Genomic DNA, 24199 nt, shown 5'->3' on the forward strand with positions numbered 1-24199 from the left:
TACTGTATTTTTTAACGATTTATTCTTCAAATGTCATTGTTACTGATTTAATTCAGGCCACTCTTTGCTGGGGAGATTTCAACATGCTACTTCACATTCTTGCAGGTATGTAAATAATCACTTTCCGAACACTTTCAAAATTTTTATTAGAAATGTCTTTATTTTTTATACAAAGCATCAACATGCAATAAGATGTTAATTCTTCAGAATTTATATGGGGGGGGGGACCTCATTAAATAATATAAAATGGAAACTGTTATCTGCGTGAAGAGCAGATATTTAGTAAAATGTCATCTTCTATCTTATAAGGTTTTTATTTTCTCCACAATCAGTTTACAGAAAACATCTTTCCTAGTTTTACACAGAAAGACATCATTTTCTTGAGACTTAATGTAATCCCATGTTTTTACATTTATAGCCTTCATAATATTTGACAGAAACTATTTTCACTACTTATTTTTTTAGAGAGAAAAAAAACATGATAACTGTAAGTGACATTACACTACATAGAGCAACATAAATATTTTTTAATTTTATTTTATAGCAAAAATTACTTTTTATATCAATAATGAAAACGACTCCAGCCAAACAGGACTATACTTGTTAATCTGCAATCTTAAATTTTCTTGTCTTGGATCTGAAGTGATTTGCACAAGCACCCTGAAGATCCTGGGCCATTAAAGTCAAAGCATGATGTTTGTTATCTAAGAACTGTAACCATTTTCTTTCTTATTATGGTGTACTTGCAGTTTTGACTGTTCTTACTGTAATGTTGTATGCAACCGGTCCTCTCAGAGTGAAGCCCAGGTAAAAGGTGACATTCTCATTGCTGTGGGGTACTGAGGATATATTAAGAGCTGGGATGCGAAACCTTGTTTTGGGACCCTCTAGATATACTCTTTCATCCTCCGTCCAGCCTGTGACACGTCTGAGCAGTTTAGAAATTTCTGGCATTTTCCAAACTTCTCCACTTAACCACTTCAGACGTTTCTCTGAAACGGAGGGTTGCTTTGTGATCTGTTCAACCTTGCTCTTGTGGACATATTTTTGAAATCCAACCCCATTGCTCAGGAAGAAATGTGTGTATATTCTTTTTTTCCTTTGCGGGATGTCCTTCAATTTCTTGTCGTAGTTTCTCTGGAGGTGTTCAACAGCAGAGAGAACAGTTTCATATTTTTGTTCTTTCTCCACTTCATTGTCATGCTCTTCTGGCCACCAAAGTAAGACGAGTAAGAAAAGAGCATTGGACAAGCATCTCTGTCTGTCATTAGGAAAATGGAGACTCAGCTTCTGTAGATCCTGGAATGCAGCTACTTTAGAAGATTGAGCTGAGACACAACTTAAGGCAAAGTGTGATGCTATGTAGTTGACAATGTCACCCTGTGGCATATTTGCACTCTTAGGATTGCTTGGGTAAAATGAAATAATGCGCTCCAGGCGGTGACTGACAGCATCACTGTCTTTCTGGTCTGTTAGGTGGGAAAAAATGGTAGTAATGGTTCCACCACCATGTTGATAAATCATCATCTGTTTCATGAGAGGAGTTAAGCTGGCTTGGCTTTTGACATTGCAATGGTAAGCAGTGCAGAAATATTGGCCATAAACAGAAGACTTACTAACCAGCCAGTGCCTGGGATTCAGTATGGTCCTCTCAGAGGTCTTCTCCTCATCTGTGACCAGGTCAGTCTGGAAGTAGCTCAAGTCTTCAGAAATCCATTCCAATGCCTTCAGCATTATGACTCGAAGGTTTTTCAGCTCACTATGAAACTGTTCCCATGGTTTTTCAATCTCTTCAGGGACAAAGTCTGTTTGCAGGTATCTTACATATTTGAAATCATTTCTGTTTGAGAACACGTGAAGAGAGGCAATTAGCTTCAGCAAGCTGCATCCCACTTCGATGACTCCAAAAAACCCAGCATTGTTCATTGTCTCATTGTCTGAAATTGCTGCCTCCTCACATGCCTTAAAGCATTCAATAGCTTTTAGAGCAGTTTTGACTGCATCTGTTGTGTTTTCAGGAGTTTTGTTAACACTGTCCAAGGCTTTGCATTTTGCTGAGAACCACCATCTGTACACCTGGCCTCTGGTATCAAGGATGTAGGAATTCTTTGGCATTTTTGTTGCTGCAATTTCTGCCCAATACTCTGCATCTTCGAATCTTTCATGCCTGTAATTGAGACGAGCTAGTTGTTGAGCAAAAAATGCATCCTTGTCGAATCTTTTGTAAGCCTCTTTGAGAAGCTCAATAGCTTTATCTGAACACTCTTTGTCTGCCACATGCTCAATGAGCGGGGAGAAAAAGCTGTCATGCTTATCACCTTTGATGATTTTGCAGCGTCTCATGAACAGATCTCGCAAAAACTTCATGTAATCATATTTACCAAATCTGTGCCCAAAAAGCGCCTCATTGTTAAGAAGATCCAAAGCAATATCACTTTGTTGCTGTTTGTCGTCCAAAAGTTGGTGGAGGATTTCCTTGGCAACCAGTGGGTGAATGATTCTGATACACTCAATGTGGGACTTTTCATCTTTCAAGTGTATCAATACCAATTTAGCTTGATCACTAAGAGATGTCTCAAAGGTATGTTGTCGAAATCTATCCATGTGGATGGACAGCGCCAACACCTCTTCGCAATGTGAACGAGAGATAAAAGAGTTTTGCACATAAGTGTTGAGTAATGCCACGTAACGCACAAGCTGAGTAACAACAGATGCATGATCAATGCCTTGCAGTAAATGTGTGACAAACTTTTTAACATATGCTGCAATTTTGTTGCTCTCAAATTCCTCACTCATCAGGACAAATGTCAGAATAAATTCTGGCTGGAATTGTTTTTCAAGCTTTTGACGTTTTGCTGAAAATTGCATTTTCTCTTGCTTTGAAAGTTTATGAGTTACAGGAACATTCTGTAGAGGTGCTTTCTTGCACATTTTCTCAGGATTGTGGCATCGTTGACAGCACAGCATAATGAAGCACAGGGTTCCACGTGCAATTTTCTTGGTATTGACAGCCACTTCCAGTTCATTCTTTACATCGTATAAGTACTCTTGATCACAGTCTTCAAATAGCAAGAGCACTGGGAGGCATTTTTGGGGATCTTTTTCTTCATACTCACGAAACCAAACAGCATCTTCTGCAACAACAGTTGCTGGGTAGGAAGTTTTCACAACTGCACACCTCAAGTCCTTTCTGTTGTTCCACAGTACCTGCCTGGCCACTGTACTACCACCACTGCCAGGATGATGGTATATGTTGATACTGCTGATGGGAGTCTGGTCCAAACCCCATTTGGGAGAATCTTTCACAAATTTGGTGACGTCATGAAAGGCATCTCTTTGAATAACCTCCCCAATGTATTTTTGGTCTGCAAGCCAGAGGTTCATCCAAGTTACTTTGCCTCCATGGTAAAACTGCTGCTCTATCTTGTCTTTCTCAGAGTCAACAAATTCAGGACTAGTTTCTTCACAGTGGTTGACACTCAAAATCTCCAGTGAACATCTAATTTCCTCCTCACGTTTGTCAAGACAGCACTCCCCTTTAACATAGATTGGTAACCTCTTTGTGGACCGAATACTGACAGGCTGGATACTTTGAAGGGTTGCATTTATGTGACTTATTTTCATACCCACAACACTGGAATTGTTCACTGTCTCCATGTCACAGGATTGTAAAGCAAAGGCCTGCCATTTCTTGAAGTTTGCTTCTGATTCTGCAAGGCAGATGATGTCTTCATGTCCTTGCATGTCAGTGATGAACTCGTAGAAAGTGTTTAGGAAAGGTGTGTCAACAGGGGCAGTGAGAAGGAAGATCACTTGAAAAGTTCCTTTGGGCAACATATCTTTGCAGATCAATGACACACAATCTTTAAGGAGGGTTCTTTTTGTTTTAACCCAAGTCTTCTCATCACAGGGAGGCTCATTGCCTTTGAAATCACTTCGCCCATTGCAAAATATCCAGCTGGTTTGATCAAACAAGTGCAAGTGACTTTCAAATTCTCTGATACTCATACCACTGGGAATTTTGTAATTCTGCAGGAAATGGAGGTTTACTGCATGGTGTTTTTGGTATTCGTGGCATAACCCAGACACCATGGAATCTGGATCAAATTCAAACACACAGAAAATGTTCATGTTCAGCAGGAAATCAATGCGTTGTATATCCTTCTCCTGAAATGGGTTGGTAACAAGTATGTGCCACTTGTCCTTGTCCATTATTTTCTTTCCACTTGTCATGAGCATGATGAGCTTTTTCCCCAGGTCCTGGCACAGTTCTGGGGCTGTAAAAGTATGCCTTGCCTCTGCCTCTTCTCTTTGAGTATCTCGGAACCTGACCCGTTGGTAGAACTCATTCAGGTCATCCACCGGTTCTGTTTTAGATCCCACTCTGCAATAATTTTTTTCTTTTTCATAATGAACTTTGTTAGCTTTTTCATTGAAGTTTGGTAGGCAAACAGAGAACACCTTATTCCTCACTATGCTCACTGAGGGCTCAATGTCAACCTCCACCACATGGTGCTCCTCGTTGCTGTTTGAAGAAACTACTTGAATGAACTGAGGTGGACGAATACATTGTCGTACAAGTTCTTTATCTGATTTGAAACTCTTTTCCATGTGATCTAATGCATCAGTATACATGTCCTTTTCCTCAACTGGAATGCCAATGATTTCACCATGTACATATTTAGTGCCATCTCTATCTTCTCTACTGTCCATGATACCAAAATGTATTGTGCCATTTGAACGAATGTTCATGCACCCCGTAGCAAATGCGAACACTTCGTTCGCAAACTTGGCCTGTAGTCTTTGGCGGTCCAGTGTTGCTGCAATGGCAAATGACTTGTACTCATGGCATGGATTAATGAGATCAATAACCCCTGATTCTGGGAAGAGTACATCATTTTTGACATATGTAAAATCAACACCTTCCTTGCCAAAAGGTCGTGGTTTTGTATCTCTCTTTGTTTTTCTAACAGCTAAAGTATCTTCTTTAATCTTTTCCTTGATTTCAGTTCTTGTGTCATCATCACGTGCAGTCGCTCTGTGGTCTTTTTTTCCAGTAGTCTGTTTGTGTGAATGAACATGTTTCTTGTTTTTCTGAGCTCTTTGTAAATTAACTAACTCATCTCTTTTATTGATTATTAAAAGTGCAGGCCCAGATTTAATTCCAGTCTCTCTTTTCAGAAATTCCTCTGAGATTTCAAGAAGGATTCGACCATTTACTTCCTCTTCATGAAGTTTTTCAATGTATGTTTCTTTAATTTCTATTGACCTTAACCAGTCGCTCACCACAGACTCGGTCCATGTTTCAATTGGAGAATTCTCTGGCTTTTCTGTAAACCAGATCAAGATGAGATGAAGGCAAAATATATTAATCAAAACTACTTTTTTAAATAAATATTTGTGCTGTCAGTAGATTACAATTTTTAATTGCGATTAATAATTATAAAATAAATATATATATATATATATATATACTTCTTTTCCTGTCAAAATGCATTTATTTCCATTTTAGGAAAGAGAGCAAAACAATATGTAACAATATGATGTTTATTAAAATTTTCCAAACAAAGCCTTTCACAGTATAAAGATAGAAATGCTATAAAATAGCACCAATTCAAAAGTCTAAGTGGGAATTTGACTTATTGAAAGAACTAGTGCCCACATAGGTTGCTTATTGCGGCTGTGGCTCAGGTGGTAGAGCGAGTTGGCCACTAATCGCAGGGTTGGCGGTTCAATTCCTGGCCCACATGACTCCATATGCCGAAGTGTCCTTGGGCAAGACACTGAACCCCAAGTTGTTCCCAATGGCAGGCTGGTGCCTTGCATGGCAGCTGTGCTGTCATTGGTGTGTGAGTGTGTACGTGAATAAATTACAGTGTAAAGTGCTTTGGAACCGCTAAGTTTAAAAAAAGCGTTATATAAGTGCAGACCATTTTATTCATTGCTATAGGCATTAAATCACTTAAACTCTCATCCTCCGCAATATTAATCAGCTGGTAGACTGTGGCTATCCACTTTCCTACAGCAACTGTGAAGCTGTGTTCATGATTCGCGTTAGTGTGTCAATGTCAGCGTTAAACTCCACTTTGATCTCCACGCTTGCAGACAAAAACGTCTCATTATGCGTTTTGGTGATAGTTAAGACTTGACGTGCTTCTGTGGTAATTAAAACACACCTTACATAGGTCACATCTAGGCTTTTTTGTACATCAAATAGCGTTAAGAGTTCCTTTCTCCTGTGTGTTTGTGGTGTGTCCGTTAGTGTAATGCCTCCAGGTAGACACATTTCAAAGGTTCCGCCCTCCCAAGAAGTGTTGGCTAATACTGTATTAACAGTAAATGTGTTCATTTTTCTTAATCGCAATTAAAATGTTAAACTTTGTAAATTAATCACATGCGTTAATGCTGACAGCACTAATAAATTCTGTATATAAGAACTGAAAAACAATGTTAAACTTACCCATTATTTATTAGCTTCTAAGAATCATTTACAAATTTAGACATCTTCCACTGAAAAACAGAAATTACATTGTTAGAGTAGACCCTTGTTGGAGAAGTCAGCAATATATTCATCTGTATTTGATCTGGTATTCATGAAAAAAAAAAAAAAAAAAACTGACCAAGCCCAAAATGGCAAAACATTAAGCTTTTAATGGTCTCTACAACAAATCACCATTTTCTCATTAAATTTTGCTGCAGTGAACTGTTTGGGAAAAAGCTGGAAAAAGGGAAATTCACTTATGTAGTCTTCCTGTATGCAATGGTAAAATCATGAAAATGATTAAAATGTTTGGTATAAAATGAAAACTAACACATTTCTGGGTGAACAACATTTTCCAAAAATGTGTTCTGGATTTTTTTTTTTTCTTAAAAGTTTAGTCATACCTGATGCAGCCCATCAAAGGCCTGATAACAAGCTCATCAATGGAACCAGGAGTGACAGAGCAGGGAGAGATCTACAATATGCAGTGTTGTGAGTTCCAAGGTGAAGGAGAGAGAAAATCTTCTAAAAAAAAAGAAAGAGCCAAATATCATGCAGGGATTGCTGTCAAAAAACGCATAGCTGGTCTGCGTCAGGCCAACTGTAGCTATTCTGAAGTTGAAAAGACCCTAAAGGCAGAGAAAATATCTTAATATCTGATAGAGAAATAAGGAATAGGTCAATGCTTTGAAACAACAGGTGATGTTGCCAGTAAGAAAGGATTTGGAAGACCCAAAGCCTCTTGGCAGGGATGACCACCTGGTGAAATTTACAGTTCTCAAAGACATGAAAAAAAAGCCCTCACAAATTCAAGACCTCGGAAAACAAGACTCTTTCAACAATAACCAAAGGGTTATCTAACGCAGATTTTGAATTCTGCTGACAGGTTTTTAAGTCTTTTTTCCCTGTCTTTGAGGACTGTAAATTTCAGCAGGTGGTCGTCCCTGCACGAAGAGGCTTTGGGCCTTCCAGATCCTTTCTTTCGGGCAACATCACCTGTTGTTTCAAAGCATTGACCTATCCTCTTAATAGCTTATAGAGAAATAGGGATCTTCTCTGCCTTTAGGGTCTTGTACACTTCAAAATAGCTACAACTGGCCTGACACAGACCAGCTATGCGGTTTCTGATGGCAACCCCTGTTTTGCCATTTTGGGCTTGGCCCATTTTTTTGTCCGGGAGTGTAAACCTGAACGCTTTTAATAATAATATAATAATAATAATTCCTTTTATATAGTGCTTTTCTAGGCACTCAAAGCACTTTACATAGTATAGGGGGAATCTCCTCAACATCCACCAGTGCGCAGCATCCACCTGGATGATGCGACGGCAGCCATAGTGCGCCAGTACACTCACCACACACCAGCTATTGGTGGAGAGTTGAGAGTAGAGTTATACAGCCAATTAATTGATGGGGATTATTAGGAGGCCATGATTAACAAGGGCCAATGGGGGGAATTTGGCCAGGACACCGGGGTTACACTCCTACTCTTTACAAGAAGTGCCCTGGGATTTTTAATGACCACTGAGAGTCAGGACCTTGGTTTAACGTCTCATCCAAAAGATGGGGTCTTTTTACAGTATAGTGTCCCCGTCACTATACTGGGGCATTAGGACCCATACAGACCACAGCTTGAGCACCCTTGCTGGCCTCCCTAACCTCTTCCAGCAGTAACATTTAGTTTTCCCCAGGAGGTCTCCCATCCAGGAACTGACCAGGCTCAGCCCTGCTTAGCTGTAGTGGGCAATCAAGCAAGAGCTACAGGGTGATATGGCTGCTGGCATTTCACACTACTCATCAAACTATACAATTTTCCAACCTGGATGAAGAACATCAATTTTAACACGTAGATTTACATCCTCATGTTCTATATCCTGATCTGATTAGTTATGATAAATGAGATACATTTTTTAACACTTAGTTCTGTTGGTACTTCAGGCTTACTTTGGGTATTTCTATATTATCAATAGTATGGAGTACCAACCATGGTTGTGCACCATTTAGAATTGAAAAAAGAATGGCAATTCAATAACAATTAAATTCCTGAATTTGAAATTGAGGTAGCAAACAGGATGTAGAATTGCAATTTGAATGTAAGAAAGTAGAATCAAAATGGAATGAAACTCAAAAAAAATGTATAAATATTGATAGATTTAGTTTTTAATAATACATTAGATTTTTCAGTAAAACGTTGTTACTGTTACCGTGTACTAACTTGTTACCGTATACACCATATGGGGTACTTCCAGAAACATTACACTGCAAAAAATTATTACAAGTAAAATGACAAGTAATCTCGGTGCAGCTTTTCTATTACATTATAAAACAAATTTAGTCAAACCAACAAGCATAGCAGGGAGTTATTGAGTTGAAATTAGCCTACTCAAAATGTTTCTCCCTACTCCCCTATTCATCACCGGGGCATGAATAATATAGTTACACTGTTTAATCATTTGTAAGGTTTTATTTATAGTGCTGTAGTTAATTTTGTTGTTACGGCTATTAATTTGTTGTCTTTTCCTCATAAGTGTTTATGTTGTGAGTAATAATGTGATGTAATTAGTTTAAGACAGAAAGCATATTGCTCTCCATGTATATAAGAACTGAAAAACAATGTTAAACTTACCCATTATTTATTAGCTTCTAAGAATCATTTACAAATTTAGACATCTTCCACTGAAAAACAGAAATTACATTGTTAGAGTAGACCCTTTTTGGAGAAGTCAGCAATATATTCATCATCTATGCATTTCTTATATAAATTTACATGAGATACCCATAATATTAAACAGTTAAAAAATAATTTAATGAAAAATGAAGCATGCATACTATTTACACATTACTTTGCACAGTATTAGTAATCAATAATAAATCTAATCAAATATAATCAAATATGTTTGAAATGCCACATAAAAAAATGTGTATTACATTTAATACATTTCCATTTTATGGACCATGGTGGAACAATACTTCATTTTCCGGAAAGCTCTAATTTACTAAATACATTACACAATCAATAGATTCAAATTTTGAAATATTTATTTAGAAGTTATCTAAAAACCATCACTGATGCTGTATTGCAAAATTGAAATCTGTTTTGATGGCTGTTAATTTTAGTTAGTTTAGAGAAACATGTCTAATAATAATAATAATAATAATAATAAATTCTACCTATTGGGGAATAAACAGGCATAATTGGTCAAAAATAATAACTTAATTATTTCTGTCACATAAATAACTGTGTTGTGTGACTTACATTTCTTAAATTCCACATACTATTATTCACTTCACTATATTTTGATTTGAAATTCCAATTTTCTGTTGAGTGTGGCTAATTCAATTCAAATTCCAATTCTGAAACTCAGAATTTTGCCCAACCCTGATACAGACTGACAGCTGCATTTGAATGCTCATGTTTATGCGCTCACATGCTCTGTGATGAGTGATTGCGCGTTGCGTTAATGCAGTTGTTCATATGAATGGTCAAATGTAAATAGGGTTGGGAATCATAAGGAATTTGACAACTTGACAGGAAGAATTATTTGGAAATGAGAAATGCAGTTAATTCATTTACTGCCCTCAACAACCTGTTGACAAATGATTTCAGATTTCATTAGAGCAGATATCACAAATTAGAAATACATTTATAGAGGCATAAATTTGATCCAATAATTGATCCTAACTATATAATAAATAAAAGTTCTAAACAAACTTAAATGTGATTTCATGTATTTCATGAATTAATTTATTATTTTATGAAATTCCACTGATTACAAGAAAACTCATTTGTATCTTGAACTACACATTGTTATATGAACAAGCAGTCAGTAACTGCACTGCCTGACTGAAGTCTCACAAGCCTGATACATAACATAACAGTAACAGTTCTAATATCATTTCGAAACTTTCAGTATTTAAGATTCATTCAGTAACCGCTCAGACTAATGCATAAGTGTTTTTAATTCACTAAAACATTCTTTTGGGAACAGCACTGCACTGGTCATGGTCTTTTTATTTATTTATTGAAAAACCGGCTCACAAGGGTCATTTGTTCAGGAATCGGACTACACTGGTAGCGCAGTATGCTGTAGATTCAAAATGCATGGCTCATTATAGTCATTCTTTCAGGTATTTGACTACATGAGTCACAAGGACACAACACCTGCTGTCAGTAAACACGATAGTGTGATAATGTTAAACTTCCTTGTGGTCATACATAACCGATAGAGCTCCGAGCAAGAATCTGCCCCATACTGTAAAATGTCGTCATGAGCCACAACTGCCAGTTATTATTTAGTTAGTCAATTATTCAACTAAATTGTGAAAATACATTATAGAATATTTAGTATTTCACATTAAGTGACAAAAATACATTATAAAGAATGATATCAGATGTATTTCATACATTCTGTTAAACCAGACGACAGCTGGAACACCATTACCCTGGGGGGCTTATTGTCTCAGGAAAGGAGTCATCAGTAGTGGGGTAAGATGGCCCTTTTCATAATTTTTTTTATATAGTACTATGTCAACTAGATTAGAAAATGTTTCTATTTACTTGTCCTAATAATATGTCGGACGATGCATCATCATTCTGTACATGCTAACCTTCTGTCTTGATATGCTACTGATGCATAATGCTTCCAGAATATAAAAGAATTTGCAGAAGGAATGATATATATATAAAAAGGTTGTTAAAATCAATAAAAATAAACCTAATATACACTAGATATTGTATTAACTTTGTATTATCTAATAGATGAAGCAAGAATAAGAAAAAACAAGTTAAGAATAATGTAAATTTAGAGTTAAATCAGATAACAGCTCTGTGCAATTGTGGTAAGAAGAATATCATCTCAGAATGCTATTCTGAGATGCAGTTTGACGCTGTTTTGGCAGGACAGAGGGGGAACTACACAATATTTTGCAGGTGATTTTAATGTTGTGGCTGATCGGTGTATATAGCTCGGTTTATGTATTAGTACTTCCTCAGTTCCCTTCAGTGCAAATAGCAAGGTGTTGTTTATTCACAAGTACAGAATGTCTGATTCGTGCCTAGATGAGAAAGCGAACAATGTGAACCTAAAGTGAGAGGTCAATCGAACGGCTGTTAGGTCACTCGGGTCTGAAACTAATGGTCAAGATATGTGAAGAAAGCAACTCCGCAGATGTGAGTCATAAATTCAGAGATAGAGAGAGACAGAGAGCTTTTTGTTCGACTGTCGAATCTTTAAACTCCTCTGCGACCTTTAACTTGAAAGAAGACTTCTAATTCAAAGTTTGTATCGAGAGGCCCCCGGTTTAACGACATAAGGAGATATTGTCTATACATACTGTATAGCAGCAGACATATGGCGATGTACTTTGCATAGTACATCGCCATAATACAAAGGATCAGTATAAGAACGTGGATACATGACATGAATACAATTGATGGTTATACATCTAATACATAAAAATTGTAACAGAATTAAAGGTAAATGACAGAATACACATTTTCTCGTTCACCAGCTACAATTTAAAAGTAAATGCACATTGTTCTTAAGGACGGCATCAACGTCTTTTTATCAAGTCATTCCACTCGGCGGCCATTTTTAGAACGCTCCAGGGAAGCTGTTTTTCTATGTAAACAAGCGACATATAAGTGCAGCTCCTATCTGTTTGAACGGGCAAAGACCGAAATCTCAAAAACGGTCGGTCAAGATTACGATCAAAGAAAATATTTTAAATCAGCAGTAAAATCTGACAACACTGGTATCATAAATTGTTCTTATTTACCTCAGATTATGCTAAAAAAAACAAACAAAAAACAAACACACACAAAAAAAAAATTTCCCGGCTTGAATAACTAGTGCACATGCGCGTTCTCGAGTTGATTGACAGGCGTTGTCTGTATTTAAAAGGTGATTGGCTCTTTTACCTGTAAGGCGGGACTTCATTTTCTACATCCGTGGACCGTTCCAATCTCTCCAATTCATTTTAATACAAGTGCCCCTTCTCTGCTAAATAATTAATCTGGAGAGCATCGCGCAACCACAACGGAAACAGAACGGAAAGAAGAGAGAAATCCTCTGTATTTCCCTTAAAATGTAACCAATTTTAACATGAACTGCGTCACTGCTCGGACTCCATCTCCCATTTCAAGTCCTTCTATAAATACTGTAACAGTTGCGTACAGCTACTGTAGCATCTTGTCTTCCCCTCGGAATACGGTGTCGTTGTTTTGGCAGTATGCTGCTAATGTTTATTACAAGATTAACATTTAGCGTTTTAGAATGTCTCGCCAGTCTATCTTGTCCAACTTCAACATTAAATTTAAAGATAGAAAGTCCCCCTATTCTGCAGTGGCAAAATATTTTAAGTTTGGATGCTATTTAAAAAAATCTACTCACTCAGTTTTCGTCTGGGGTTCCGAACTTCAGAAGACACATCCACGACACAAACTATGAAAATAAATATTCAAAATTGAGACAAACATTTGCATAATGTGTAAATGCCAATGTACATCAAATATAACACGGTAAATTGTAAGGTTATAAGTAACTCACACCTCGTACCCAATAAACGAAAATATTTCAGTCATTGTAGAGCATCAAAACTCTGAGCAGTTCTTCTGCAGTCTCACTGCTTCTGGAGTCGCGTGAGATCATAACTTTCGTTTTCCTGAAGATGAGAGTGACATTTTCCCGCTAATTTTTTAACAATCATAACGCCAGCCTTTTAAACGTGACAAGCCAGATAATTTCATAATTGTGGAGAAAAACAGAAAGATTTAGAAAAATATTTGAGCAAAAACGTACTTAGATATGCTGCTTATCCCTGCGGTGGGGCAGGTAAAACCTCTACTTTTTTAGAGCGATTTCCATTTTAATTTGAACGTAACCATCTTTTTCAAAATTAAGGCCATGTAATTTAATAAAATGTATAGAACTATTGGCTACTTATTATTTAAAGTAGCTTAAATTGAAGGACGATTACACCGGACAGACACACCAGTTGATAAAGATCATATTTCAAGCAAAATATAGATTTTATTAATATTATTATTATTATAAAAAAATTATTTTAGATACTTTTCACACAGTTTTTCACTTTGTGATTGTGTGTTTGGCAATGCATGTGGAGGTGGTGCTGCAGTCTGATTGGACGGTGATAAGTCTGAGTGCACTGATTGGCTGGTGTGCTGGGTGGGTGGAGTCTGTGTGCTGTGTGTGATCAGTTCAGAGGTGTGGTAGTAAGGCAGGAAGGGGCGCTCCAGCGCACAGGAGCGCATGGCCAGGTGTGTGTGTAGCAGGAGGAGAGGGAAGCGTGAGGTGAAGTAGGACACAAAGTGATCTGGAATGGAGCCCAGCGTCTCCTGCACCTCCTCAGGTAACTCCCTGTAATGATGCTTCTGCAGGGGATACAGAGGAAATAAAAATGAGCAAAACTGTGTGGAAGACGAATATGAGTTTTTCCTTTTTTTCAAATAAAACACTGCAAAATAGTTTGTAAAAGCTCTGTTAGAGCTGATGCGGTATTTAAAATGTGTTTATATATATATATAGAAAAAATCCCACACACTGTCATTTAGCTTGAGATTTTTTATTATTTATTATTCGGTCTGAGACCTTCATCAGTAATTTTATAGATTTTTAAAAGATAATTATTTTTAAACAAATCATTTAATAGCCTTATTTAAATATTTAACAAAATATTGACTAGCCATATTTATATTTGTGACTTTGTACACAAAATTAGACTGTCATGTCAATCACCCATTTTCTTTTTTTTAGGCTACAGCAAGTATAGAGCACCCAAAAGCACATATCAGCAAAATATTTATTTTAATAATTCATTGTAGTAAATTAACACATTAAATTGATAGCCCTGATCATTTCTACAGTCCACTAAAATACTACCCATGCAAGAGCTTTTATTTTTTCCAGAGAGGTCCACTTACAATGTAGAAAAAGTGTCCAGTGCTTTACTTGCAAAGACACTCACATGTTATGTTCATCTATGTGTATGCCCAGTAAATAAGTCAGTTCACTTATTGTAAAATTTCTTCAAGTAATCTATACCACAGACCTTATAATAAATCGAAAACGCTACTCTAAAAACCCATTGCCCACCCATGAACCCCTGGCTCAAAAATGCAAATGTTTTCAAACAACAAACAGAACTGAAAACAGTAAGTGAAGAGTTATAACAGAGAATGATTATGTTGACCCATCTGAAATAGAAGCCTGCCATGTTTTTGTGAGGTTCACCCACTACACTGCACAGCTGAATTTCTTGCGTCATCTTCAGACATTAAACAAATTTTTTTCTCACCTTCTAAATGTGTGCATCACAGAGTCCATACTTTACAAAGCACCCTATTCTGTCTTTATGTACTCTATAGTAGACTGCAATGACATAAACTAGGGCCTGAGTCAGGTGTATGTACAAACTGTATGGTTTTCCTGATCATAAATATCCATTCCAGTGGTTGATTTTAAAAAAAAAAAAAAAAAAAAAAAAAAAGGCATGGATGGCTTTGCACAATGGCAGCGTTTATTAACACTACATGTAAAAAAGGCATTGTATTTTAATCCATTTTCTCCAAACGTGCCATTTATAATATATATAGAACATTATAAAAACGTGTAACATTATAAAAGCTCTGTCTGAAATCTTTCAGTTCAAAACTGCATGTGGTTTGTTATAATGCTTTGTAAGATCTAAATGAACGATCTTGATGGCGCTTTGTAATAAAACCTCTCTTATGTATTTCCTGACATCAGTTCATAGTTTCTGAGTTAATTATTTGAAACAAAACAAAAAATATTATTTTTTTCCATGTATTCTTGTAAGAACCATTTCAGAGAATCACCCAAAAGCAAAAATGAAACAATAGCTCTATCCAGCATCCAAGGTCATGAATTCACCCTGTTTGCCATATTTTGTTGAAATAAAGTAAGCCAACATATAAAGTGCATAACTGAAGTTATAAGCATAGGATAATGAATTTTGTCATAATAGTATACCTGGAACTTTAAAAGAGAGCACACCTGTAATGTGATACAGATGATTCTGATGTTAACAGCAGCAAATGCAAAAGCAAACAGCCTCACCTCAGGACCAAGACACAGCACAGTGTCATTTAAAAAGGCACAATGGCCACTTCAATTATCAGTGATCAAAATATGTGCAAAAATATCAATTCAATAGTATGCTTTCTCAGCTTGAAAAGCCAGGGTGAATTTCACAAAACCTATCAAGATCATGACAATACGATAAGAAAGAAATTACATTTAGCATAAAGGACATTTAGCCTATTTTTTGGACCAATAAGATTTTTGCACTGTGACATTGTTTTTCATGAGTTAAGCACATTTCCCGCCAAATTCTCATTGGTGTTACAAAAAATAAATAAATAAAAATAATTATTTAAACTGTTAAGCATTTTTACATCATGGTGGTATTTGTTGTTCTGCCTTTAATTTATGCTTAGAAATTAAAACAATGATTGTAAATTGTAAAGTTGAATAATAATTATAAAGATAAATAAAATAATTGCATTACAATAGTGGGCATCTAATGAGCATAGAGAATAAAAATAATTTTAAACTGTTTATGTTTAAAAATAAATGCATTATGTTAATAAGAATGAGCTTTTTTTTGCATTATGGTAATGAGAATTTATTGGGATAATGTGCATAATTTTAATGAAAATAATTTGTCCTAAAATAGTCTTAATTTTCTTTAAATTTTTCATTGTTTTTTTTTTTTTAGGGTGAAATATGAGTCTTTCATTTTTTTGTGAGGTTCACCCACCAACATTGCACAACAGAATTTCTTGCATTCACTTCAAGTGTTCAATAAAAATATTCCTCACCTTCCAAATGTGTGCATCACAGTGCCCATATTTTACAAAAGTCTTTAAAAAAAACAAAAAAATAAAAATATGGAATGACTAAAGCGTCCAGTGATCACATGACAGACCACTCAAAGTCTCCAGCGTCCTCCACATTATCTTCACAAAGAACCTGCAGGTCGCTCACACAAGAGCTGCTGTCTGAAACCAGCACATAAGGCACTTCAGATGGGATGTTGACCGCTGCAGTGACACAGCCGGGGCACTGCAGGCCCAGACGGCATCAAGGCAGCGAGACGGATCATCTGGGGAACGTGTCCGTTTAAACGTGCCCATCAGTCATTCTGTGCTCTGTGCTCAGCTCAGGTGACACTGACGCTTCAGATTGTGTGTTTGGCAATGCATGTGGAGGTGGTGCTGCAGTCTGATTGGACGGTGATAAGTCTGAGTGCACTGATTGGCTGGTGTGCTGGGTGGGTGGAGTCTGTGTGCTGTGTGTGATCAGTTCAGAGGTGTGGTAGTAAGGCAGGAAGGGGCGCTCCAGCGCACAGGAGCGCATGGCCAGGTGTGTGTGTAGCAGGAGGAGAGGGAAGCGTGAGGTGAAGTAGGACACAAAGTGATCTGGAATGGAGCCCAGCGTCTCCTGCACCTCCTCAGGTAACTCCCTGTAATGATGCTTCTGCAGGGGATACAGAGGAAATAAAAATGAGCAAAACTGTGTGGAAGACAAATATGAGTTTTTCCTTTTTTTCAAATAAAACACTGCAAAATAGTTTGTAAAAGCTCTGTTAGAGCTGATGCATATTCAGGGTTCTCACTCTTTTCAAAGCACAACTTTCCAGGACATTTTATGTGCCCAACAAGTGTAATATTTAGGCAAAAACATGCATCCATTTAAATCAAGCTTTTATTTTGACATTTCTGTGTGGCTTTGATGGCAGTTTCTCACATCCAGAAAGGTAGTTTCCTACATGGCTCAGTGTGATTATTAATGTGATTTAACACAACAGCCATGTTGGGAAGAAAAAATCGTATTTTGTACTATATCAATACTTAAACTACAGTATTTTTTCAGAGCAAAGCAGAGATGACAGCAGATGTATGTGACAGGGATTCATTCATGACAGTTAACCGTTGACGTTGTTTCACAACGCACAGCTGCCGGCAGTGAGAAAATGATACAAATTTGTGTTTTGACTCCTATTCTGAGTCCCGATCGTTACCTTGTTTTTGTACATTTAACAAAAACATTGTTAGCAAACAGTTCTATTATATCATTTTCTTTTCCAGGTCAAATAATTATTTTCCAGGACATTTAGGTATTTTTCTAATTTTCAATGACTGGAAAACAGCACTGGAAAACTCCAGGTTTACAGGACACGTGGGAACCCTGGTATTACTAACTGGCAATAAATCAATTGCCAATTATCTTATTTAAATGTTTAACTTGTTTATATTAGTGTTTTTCTTATCTAAAAATGGTTTTCGCACTCACTCATTTTTTTTCAATTTGTCCAACAGTGTCTGTACATGCATCACAGGAGATTTCTGTCATTCAAGTCATGAAAATTCACACCACAGTATCATTTCCACCACAGGGTTCATACAGGCACCGAATAAAAAGAACTTTTTCCAGCACCAAATTCAAGGAATTCATTACAAGTGAGAGAACTTGGCGCTTTCATATAATTCAAAAGTTTCCAACTTGTACATTACTAGTGAAATGAACGGTATTTACTAGTCAGAAACTCTCCTAATTACAGTAATTCCGATATGGCGGCCAGGACTAGTAATGTGCTCTATTTATGTATATCTTCTTTTTTTTGTCATGAGGTCGATGAGGCATCGCATATAAAGAACGACTCAAATAAGCCTTTCATGCCACTGTATTCTGATTATGTTGCAATAATCACAAGATGTTTGTAGTGAAAATCAATAAACTGATGCTATTTAGTAAACTCACCTTATTTCTCATGGCACGTAAAAGATCCCTGACCGATCCGCCTTTGTATGATCGAAATTTGCGTAGATCTGAAAGAAGAATACTTGGTATTTAAGTCACATGGTTTGCAGAGCAAATGCTGCAGTTTAAAGATTAAAAGAGAAATAAAACTGGACAATCATGAGAGAACGGTCAAGAATAATTGAAATGTCAGTACTCACCAGTCTGCAGAGGCACTGTGATGTGATCCCTCCAATCACCTTTCACCACAACCCGCCCCCCTCTCTCCAGCTGCCTCACGATTGGTCCATCTAACGGCTCCTTCTCTATTCTATCACTTACATCCTATAAGACAGCGTAAAACATACAAACACGTCACCTCACAGCTGCCACCGAGCATTCAAACAGAACATTGTGAGATTCATTTTAGATGAATATCTCTGTGCTATGTTGATAAAACAACACTGGACATTGGATTGCTCCCTGTGTTTGCACAGAACTGGGGAAATAAACAGAAAAACTTAAAACAAGGGTTGTAACTATTTAAAAAAAAACATTAAGATTCAATAATGAAAATAGTCTACAACTGTCACTATCAATTAGTTGTGTCTGTGCTCTTGTATTGTACTTATATGTATTTTTTTGTACAATGTATACTTTTTTTCTTTTTTTGCAGCTGTGGTTTCTCTATATGGCAGAGACCCACCAAAATATAAACCCACTTGAAAACATGGGTCATAAGATAAAATGACTAATCTAATTTGTTAATACGTAAATATGTTCAGAATGCTGACACGTACATAAAAGCAGGTAAAAGTTAGTAAAAGTTTTTATTCTTAGTCGTAATGTATCTGAAACCTCCGGTGCATTTTGTATGATAGCTACGAGCATTCCCAAGACAACTCCACAGTGCCCCTCATTTTTCCAATGGAAATCTGTAGTCAAATATGGTACTGCAACGAGTCCTCATTGAGACCCATTGGGGCAGAAATTAATCCACCCTGCTTGCTGCTAAATGTAGTGCCAAACCCAAGCTAACTATTGTATTAGTGTGCGGCAGCAGTGTGACAGACTGCGAACATGGCGAGCATTACCGATGAACGTTGAGTGGAATAACATGCTTTCCATTAAAACTAATTTTGGCTTCTTTATGCTATTAATCGACTTATCAATAAAATAATCGACAGATTCATCTATTATCATTATAGTTGTTAGTTGCAGCACTATTTAAGATTGTCTTTGCTTGCATCATCAGATGAATTTACAGCACTTGTAAAAAACAGTTTGTGACCATTAAATTGCTTTTGGCTATGTCCATTGTTATTTTTTTATGTTTTCTATAAGCGCAATTGTCATTAACCGATTTTTTTGTTTCATTTTTTTGTTGCCTTCCTGGCCTGGTCACTCTTACAAAAGAGATTTCAATCTCAATGTGTTTTTTACCTTGTTAAAAATACACTGGCGGCAAAAAGTTTGGAATAATGTACAGATTTTGCTGTTTCGGGAGGAAATTGGTACTTTAATTCACCAAAGTGGCATTCAGCTGATCACAAAGTATAGTCAGGACATTACTGATGTAAAAAAACAACATCACTATTTGAAAAATGTCATTTTTGATCAAATCTAAACAGCAGCCATCACTCCAACACCTTATCCTTGAGTAATCATGCTAAATTGATCATTTGGTTCGAGAAAATCACTTGCCATTATATCAAACACAGCTGAAAGCTATTTGGTTTGTTAAATGAAGCTTAACATAGTCTTTGTGTTTGTTTTTGAGTTACCACAGTATGCAATCGACTGGCATGTCTTAAGGTCAATATTAGGTCAAAAATGGCAAAAAAGAAATAGCTTTCTCTAGGAACTCATCAGTCAATCATTATTTTGAGGAATGAAGGCTATACAATGCTTGAAATTGCCAAAAAACTGAAGATTTCATACAAAGGTGTACACTACAGTCTTCAAAGATAAAGGACAACTGGCTCTAACAAGGACAGAAAGAGATGTGGAAGGCCAGATGTACAACTAAACAAGAGGATAAGTACATCAGAGTCTCTAGTTTGAGAAATAGAAGTCTCACATGTCCTCGGCTGACAGCTTCATTGAATTCTACCCGCTCAACACCAGTTTCATGTACAACAGTAAAGAGAAGACTCAGGGGTGCAGGCCTTATGGGAAGAATTGCAAAGAAAAAGCCACTTTTGAAACAGAAAAACAAAAAGAAAAGGTAAGAGTGGACAAAGAAACACAGACATTGGACAACAGATAATTGGAAAAGAGTGTTATGGATCTTAACCCCACTGAGCTTTTGTGGGATCAGCTAGACTGTAAGGTGCGTGAGAAGTGCCCGACAAGACAGTCACATCTATGGCAAGTGCTACAGGAAATGTGGGGTGAAATGTCACCTGAGTATCTGGACAAACTGACAACTAGAATGCCAAGGATCTGCACAGATGTCATTGCTGCACATGGAGGATTTTTTGATGAGAACTCTTTGAAGTAGTTTAAGAAGTTCTGAACATTTTTTTCAAATTGTAATAATAATTTTTCACATTATTAATGTCCTGACTATACATTGTGATCAGTTGAATGCCACTTTGGAGAATAAAAGTACCAATTTCTTTCCATAAGAGCAAAATATGTACATGATTCCAAACTTTTAGCCACCTGTGTAAATAAATAAATACTAACCAGTGTGAAATAGATAATTTCTGAAATGTAATCCGCTACTTATTTCAAACTACGACTAATCATGTAACCATTAACAATAAGTAATCTAATCTCATTATTTTTGCATTACTTTTAGAATTACCCATTTTGACAAATACATTAAAAATTAATTATTAGATTTTTAAGTCCAAATGAACAACCCTTTCATTAAACATTATTAAACATACTGTAGAATCAAACAGCTACTTTTTTCTTTTTTTTTTTCTTTTTTTGTAACGGAGTAAAACAAAGGTGCTTCAAAGCTAATTTAATACACTTTGTTACTACCATTACATTTCTGTAAGCTTTAATTTACTCAAATTTAAAATAAAACAAAACAAAAACAACTCTAATCCCCACGATGAGCATCATCACATTTTTGAACTGCGATCATGACACGATAAACCGTTACACCCCTAGTTACTACCCAACCAACTAACCTGGAAGAACTGCAGTTGTTTTTCCAGGCTCCAGAAAAAAGGATGTTTGAGCACTCTGTCTGCTGAGGGTCTCTTCTCTGGCTCCATACTCAACATCTGCTCGATCAGGTTACGAGCAACAACATCCTCTGCATGAAACGGCATAAACATTCATACAATCAAACAGTGAGATCACAAATGCTTTGTCCCACAATGAGTTCTGATGTGGACATGCACTGGTCCTACCATGTCTGTCAGGCTGTAGGTAGTCCAGCAAGTGTGCGCCCAGTAAGATGTTTGCCTGTCGCTGCAAGGACTTTCCAAAGGGGTGATGGCCCTCAGATACCACATAGTAAAACACACAGCCTGCAGAGAAGATGTCTACCATGCAGGTCTGAAATATCAGAGAGAAGTGCAATTGTGTCTGTCTGGCCACTGAGAGTAAACAATCTGGGCTAGTTGCACATAATTATGAACTTTTTGATATATCTATGTCTTGTCAGGGCAATAGAGACAGACAGGAATGTGGTGGGAGAGAGAGGCAGGAATAGAAGCTCAGCACTTTTGTGGCCTCTTTATTCAGCATTCCAGTAACTTGTGTGCTAGATTGTGGTTGACTATTGGGAATTATGTGGTATCCCAACATACAACATTACAATGACCATGTTAACATGCACTTAAGAAAAGTGTTTATTCCAGGGTTTTTGCAGAAAGTGGCATTCTGAAACAATGTAAACGAGAACACTGATTTCCTTATGCCGCTTAAAGGGGTCGAGTCATGAGGAATCAAATGTTCCTTGATATTTTGACATATAAGAGGTCTTTCTACTAGAAAAATATACTGTAAATTTTAGAACTCAAAACTTAATCCCCAATGCAATAAAAGCATTTATTGAAACCAAACTGCCAAAATGCCGCCTCCTCTACATCTGCTTATTAGTGATGTCACAAAGGGTACTCATTCATTAATGACTGCCTCTACAGCAAAAACATCAACACCTGCTTTACATCCTCACACCCTTGGCCCCGCCCACTGGAGGGTCAGTTCGAAAAGAGAGCGTGAGAGAGCAGGATATGGGCCTACTGCTCTGCCTCTTGATGTTTTGTGCATAAACTGCACAACAAACTGTTCTTTCACCCATCTGTGCTATTTTTAATTGTTGGTGTATGTAAACATGCACTAGATGGACATCTTTGACCGTTTTTATGCGTTTCTGGCGATGTGCACCTTAGTGCAGGATGATACTGAAAACTGGATGTGTGTGTCTTCAGAGTGCTTTGGACTATGTATGTGCGTAATGTGGATGTGCTATCGGCGTATTTTAGCGTGTACTGCATGTTTAGTTGACTGATATCAGCGTGGATTGCTTGTGAACTAGTAATAAAACGATTCAAGCTTTGCTAAGGAATGGTCATTGAAGGATGGGGCAGTTAAAAATACTATTGGACCCGATCAACAACATAAGTAAACAGTTAAATTCATGAATATTTCAAATGTCATGACTGTTTGATAGTTTATGGTGCTGACACCTTGTCTACACTGGGCGCATCCACTGACGCGACGTGACACAACTGCTTGAGGCTGATTACACCGGGCGCGAACACAAACTTTCTAAACTATCTAAACCGTGTTGTTGGCAGTAGTAGCACCAGCGTAAAATGGAATGGACACCTGTTTACTGTTGGCGTGAGGCGCTGCAACTGACGCTTCCATGGTAGATGGCATCATTGAATATAACGGGTTCTATTGCTTTTGACGCGATGTGCCCCTCGCATCCGGTGTAGACAGGGTGTGAGTGATAACAGTTGTGCTTGAGATTAACAGTTTAATATATACGGACACAATGTGTTGGATATGCATTATGTATAAACCCTAAAATGTAGTTTTAAAATATTGTGGGGTTGTTCATTCTCTACCGATTGAATTTAAAATATGGCTGTATTTGAGGGGCTGTACGATGTTAGCCAATAAGAACTGAGGGCGTTTACATTGACGTTTAGAGGAGCTGAGGCCAAAACTGAGCGTTCAGACAGAGGGCCAGAAAGAGGGTGGAAAATGATAATATGTTTATATAATGACTGTTTAAGTAAAAAAAAAACAAAAAAAAAAACAAAAAAAACTTTACTAACATTATCAATGGACCTCAGGGAAGATAATAAAACTATTAAAAAAATAAATACAAAAACAATTAAAAAAAGCATTTCATGACCCCTTTAAGAAAGCTGTTTAACACACCATGGTTTCCCCCTGGAGAACGTGGCATATGCGGCATGTAAACACATAGGGGGAGTTCTTACAGGTTTTGAGGAGTGCGCACGTGCATAAACAGACCGGATAAAAAAAACATCATAAGATGGAGCCCAATAACAAGTCAAAACAGTAGAAAGAATTCAACATTTCAAGAAGTACAGTGAGAAAAGCACATACAATATAAATCAGGGGTGTCATACTCAATTTCAGCCATCAGTGTTATGCGTGTCCTCAAAGGGACGGTTGAAAATGTGGCACCTGCACGTGATCTGGTATCTATGCGATTACTAATAATATTGCATTTTTTGTGCATAGAAATTCACATTTGACCGCAAGCATTGATTTTGAATTTGGGATGCAGATGAAAATTATGATATTAACAGTAACATCTGTGAAAAAATAAACACCTAATTTATATATGGCTAAATACCATACCATATTTAAAACTATGGATAGTATGGAAGAACTATGGTAAATGTTCATAATTATTGTGGACCAAGCTATCAGTTTTCCTTCTGTGTAAAATCTGTTCTCCTATAATGATTGTAGGAAAATGT

General features: G+C 37.0%; 2 protein-coding genes across 10 annotated transcripts in view; both read right to left on the bottom strand.

Moving 5' to 3' along the window:
- Positions 1-156: 156 nt before the first annotated feature.
- LOC127450314 (sterile alpha motif domain-containing protein 9-like) lies at positions 157-13510 on the bottom strand. 7 transcript variants are annotated; one of them, XM_051714306.1, is made up of 6 exons: positions 13038-13510; positions 12873-12923; positions 9107-9156; positions 6886-7003; positions 6461-6510; positions 157-5330 (listed from the first exon to the last, which is right to left on the bottom strand). In XM_051714306.1, exons 5-6 carry the CDS (start codon positions 6462-6464, stop codon positions 733-735), a joined length of 4602 nt encoding a protein of 1533 aa, XP_051570266.1. In that variant the 5' UTR covers positions 6465-6510; positions 6886-7003; positions 9107-9156; positions 12873-12923; positions 13038-13510; the 3' UTR covers positions 157-732. The 7 variants fall into 7 exon arrangements, with proteins under 7 accessions (XP_051570266.1, XP_051570264.1, XP_051570265.1 ...); XM_051714304.1 differs by having other exon boundaries at positions 6886-7006; XM_051714305.1 differs by having other exon boundaries at positions 6886-7006; positions 13031-13510.
- Positions 13511-13745: 235 nt separating this feature from the next.
- LOC127450320 (serine/threonine-protein kinase/endoribonuclease IRE1-like) overlaps positions 13746-24199 on the bottom strand; it is an 80376-nt gene continuing 69922 nt past the window's right edge. For 2 of the 3 annotated variants that reach the window (XM_051714323.1, XM_051714324.1), the window contains 5 exons: positions 21638-21785; positions 21413-21540; positions 18485-18608; positions 18285-18352; positions 14290-17000 (listed from right to left, as the gene is read on the bottom strand). In XM_051714323.1, coding sequence (XP_051570283.1) covers positions 16644-17000; positions 18285-18352; positions 18485-18608; positions 21413-21540; positions 21638-21785 — 825 coding nt within the window. In that variant the 3' untranslated portion in view covers positions 14290-16643. Of the gene's footprint in view, positions 13874-14289; positions 17001-18284; positions 18353-18484; positions 18609-21412; positions 21541-21637; positions 21786-24199 lie in introns of those variants that run through there. The other variant, XR_007898945.1, reaches the window with a different exon arrangement.

This window comes from Myxocyprinus asiaticus, chromosome 13 (genome assembly GCF_019703515.2).
Source record: "Myxocyprinus asiaticus isolate MX2 ecotype Aquarium Trade chromosome 13, UBuf_Myxa_2, whole genome shotgun sequence".
In the NCBI taxonomy this organism is placed as follows: Eukaryota; Metazoa; Chordata; class Actinopteri; order Cypriniformes; family Catostomidae; genus Myxocyprinus; species Myxocyprinus asiaticus.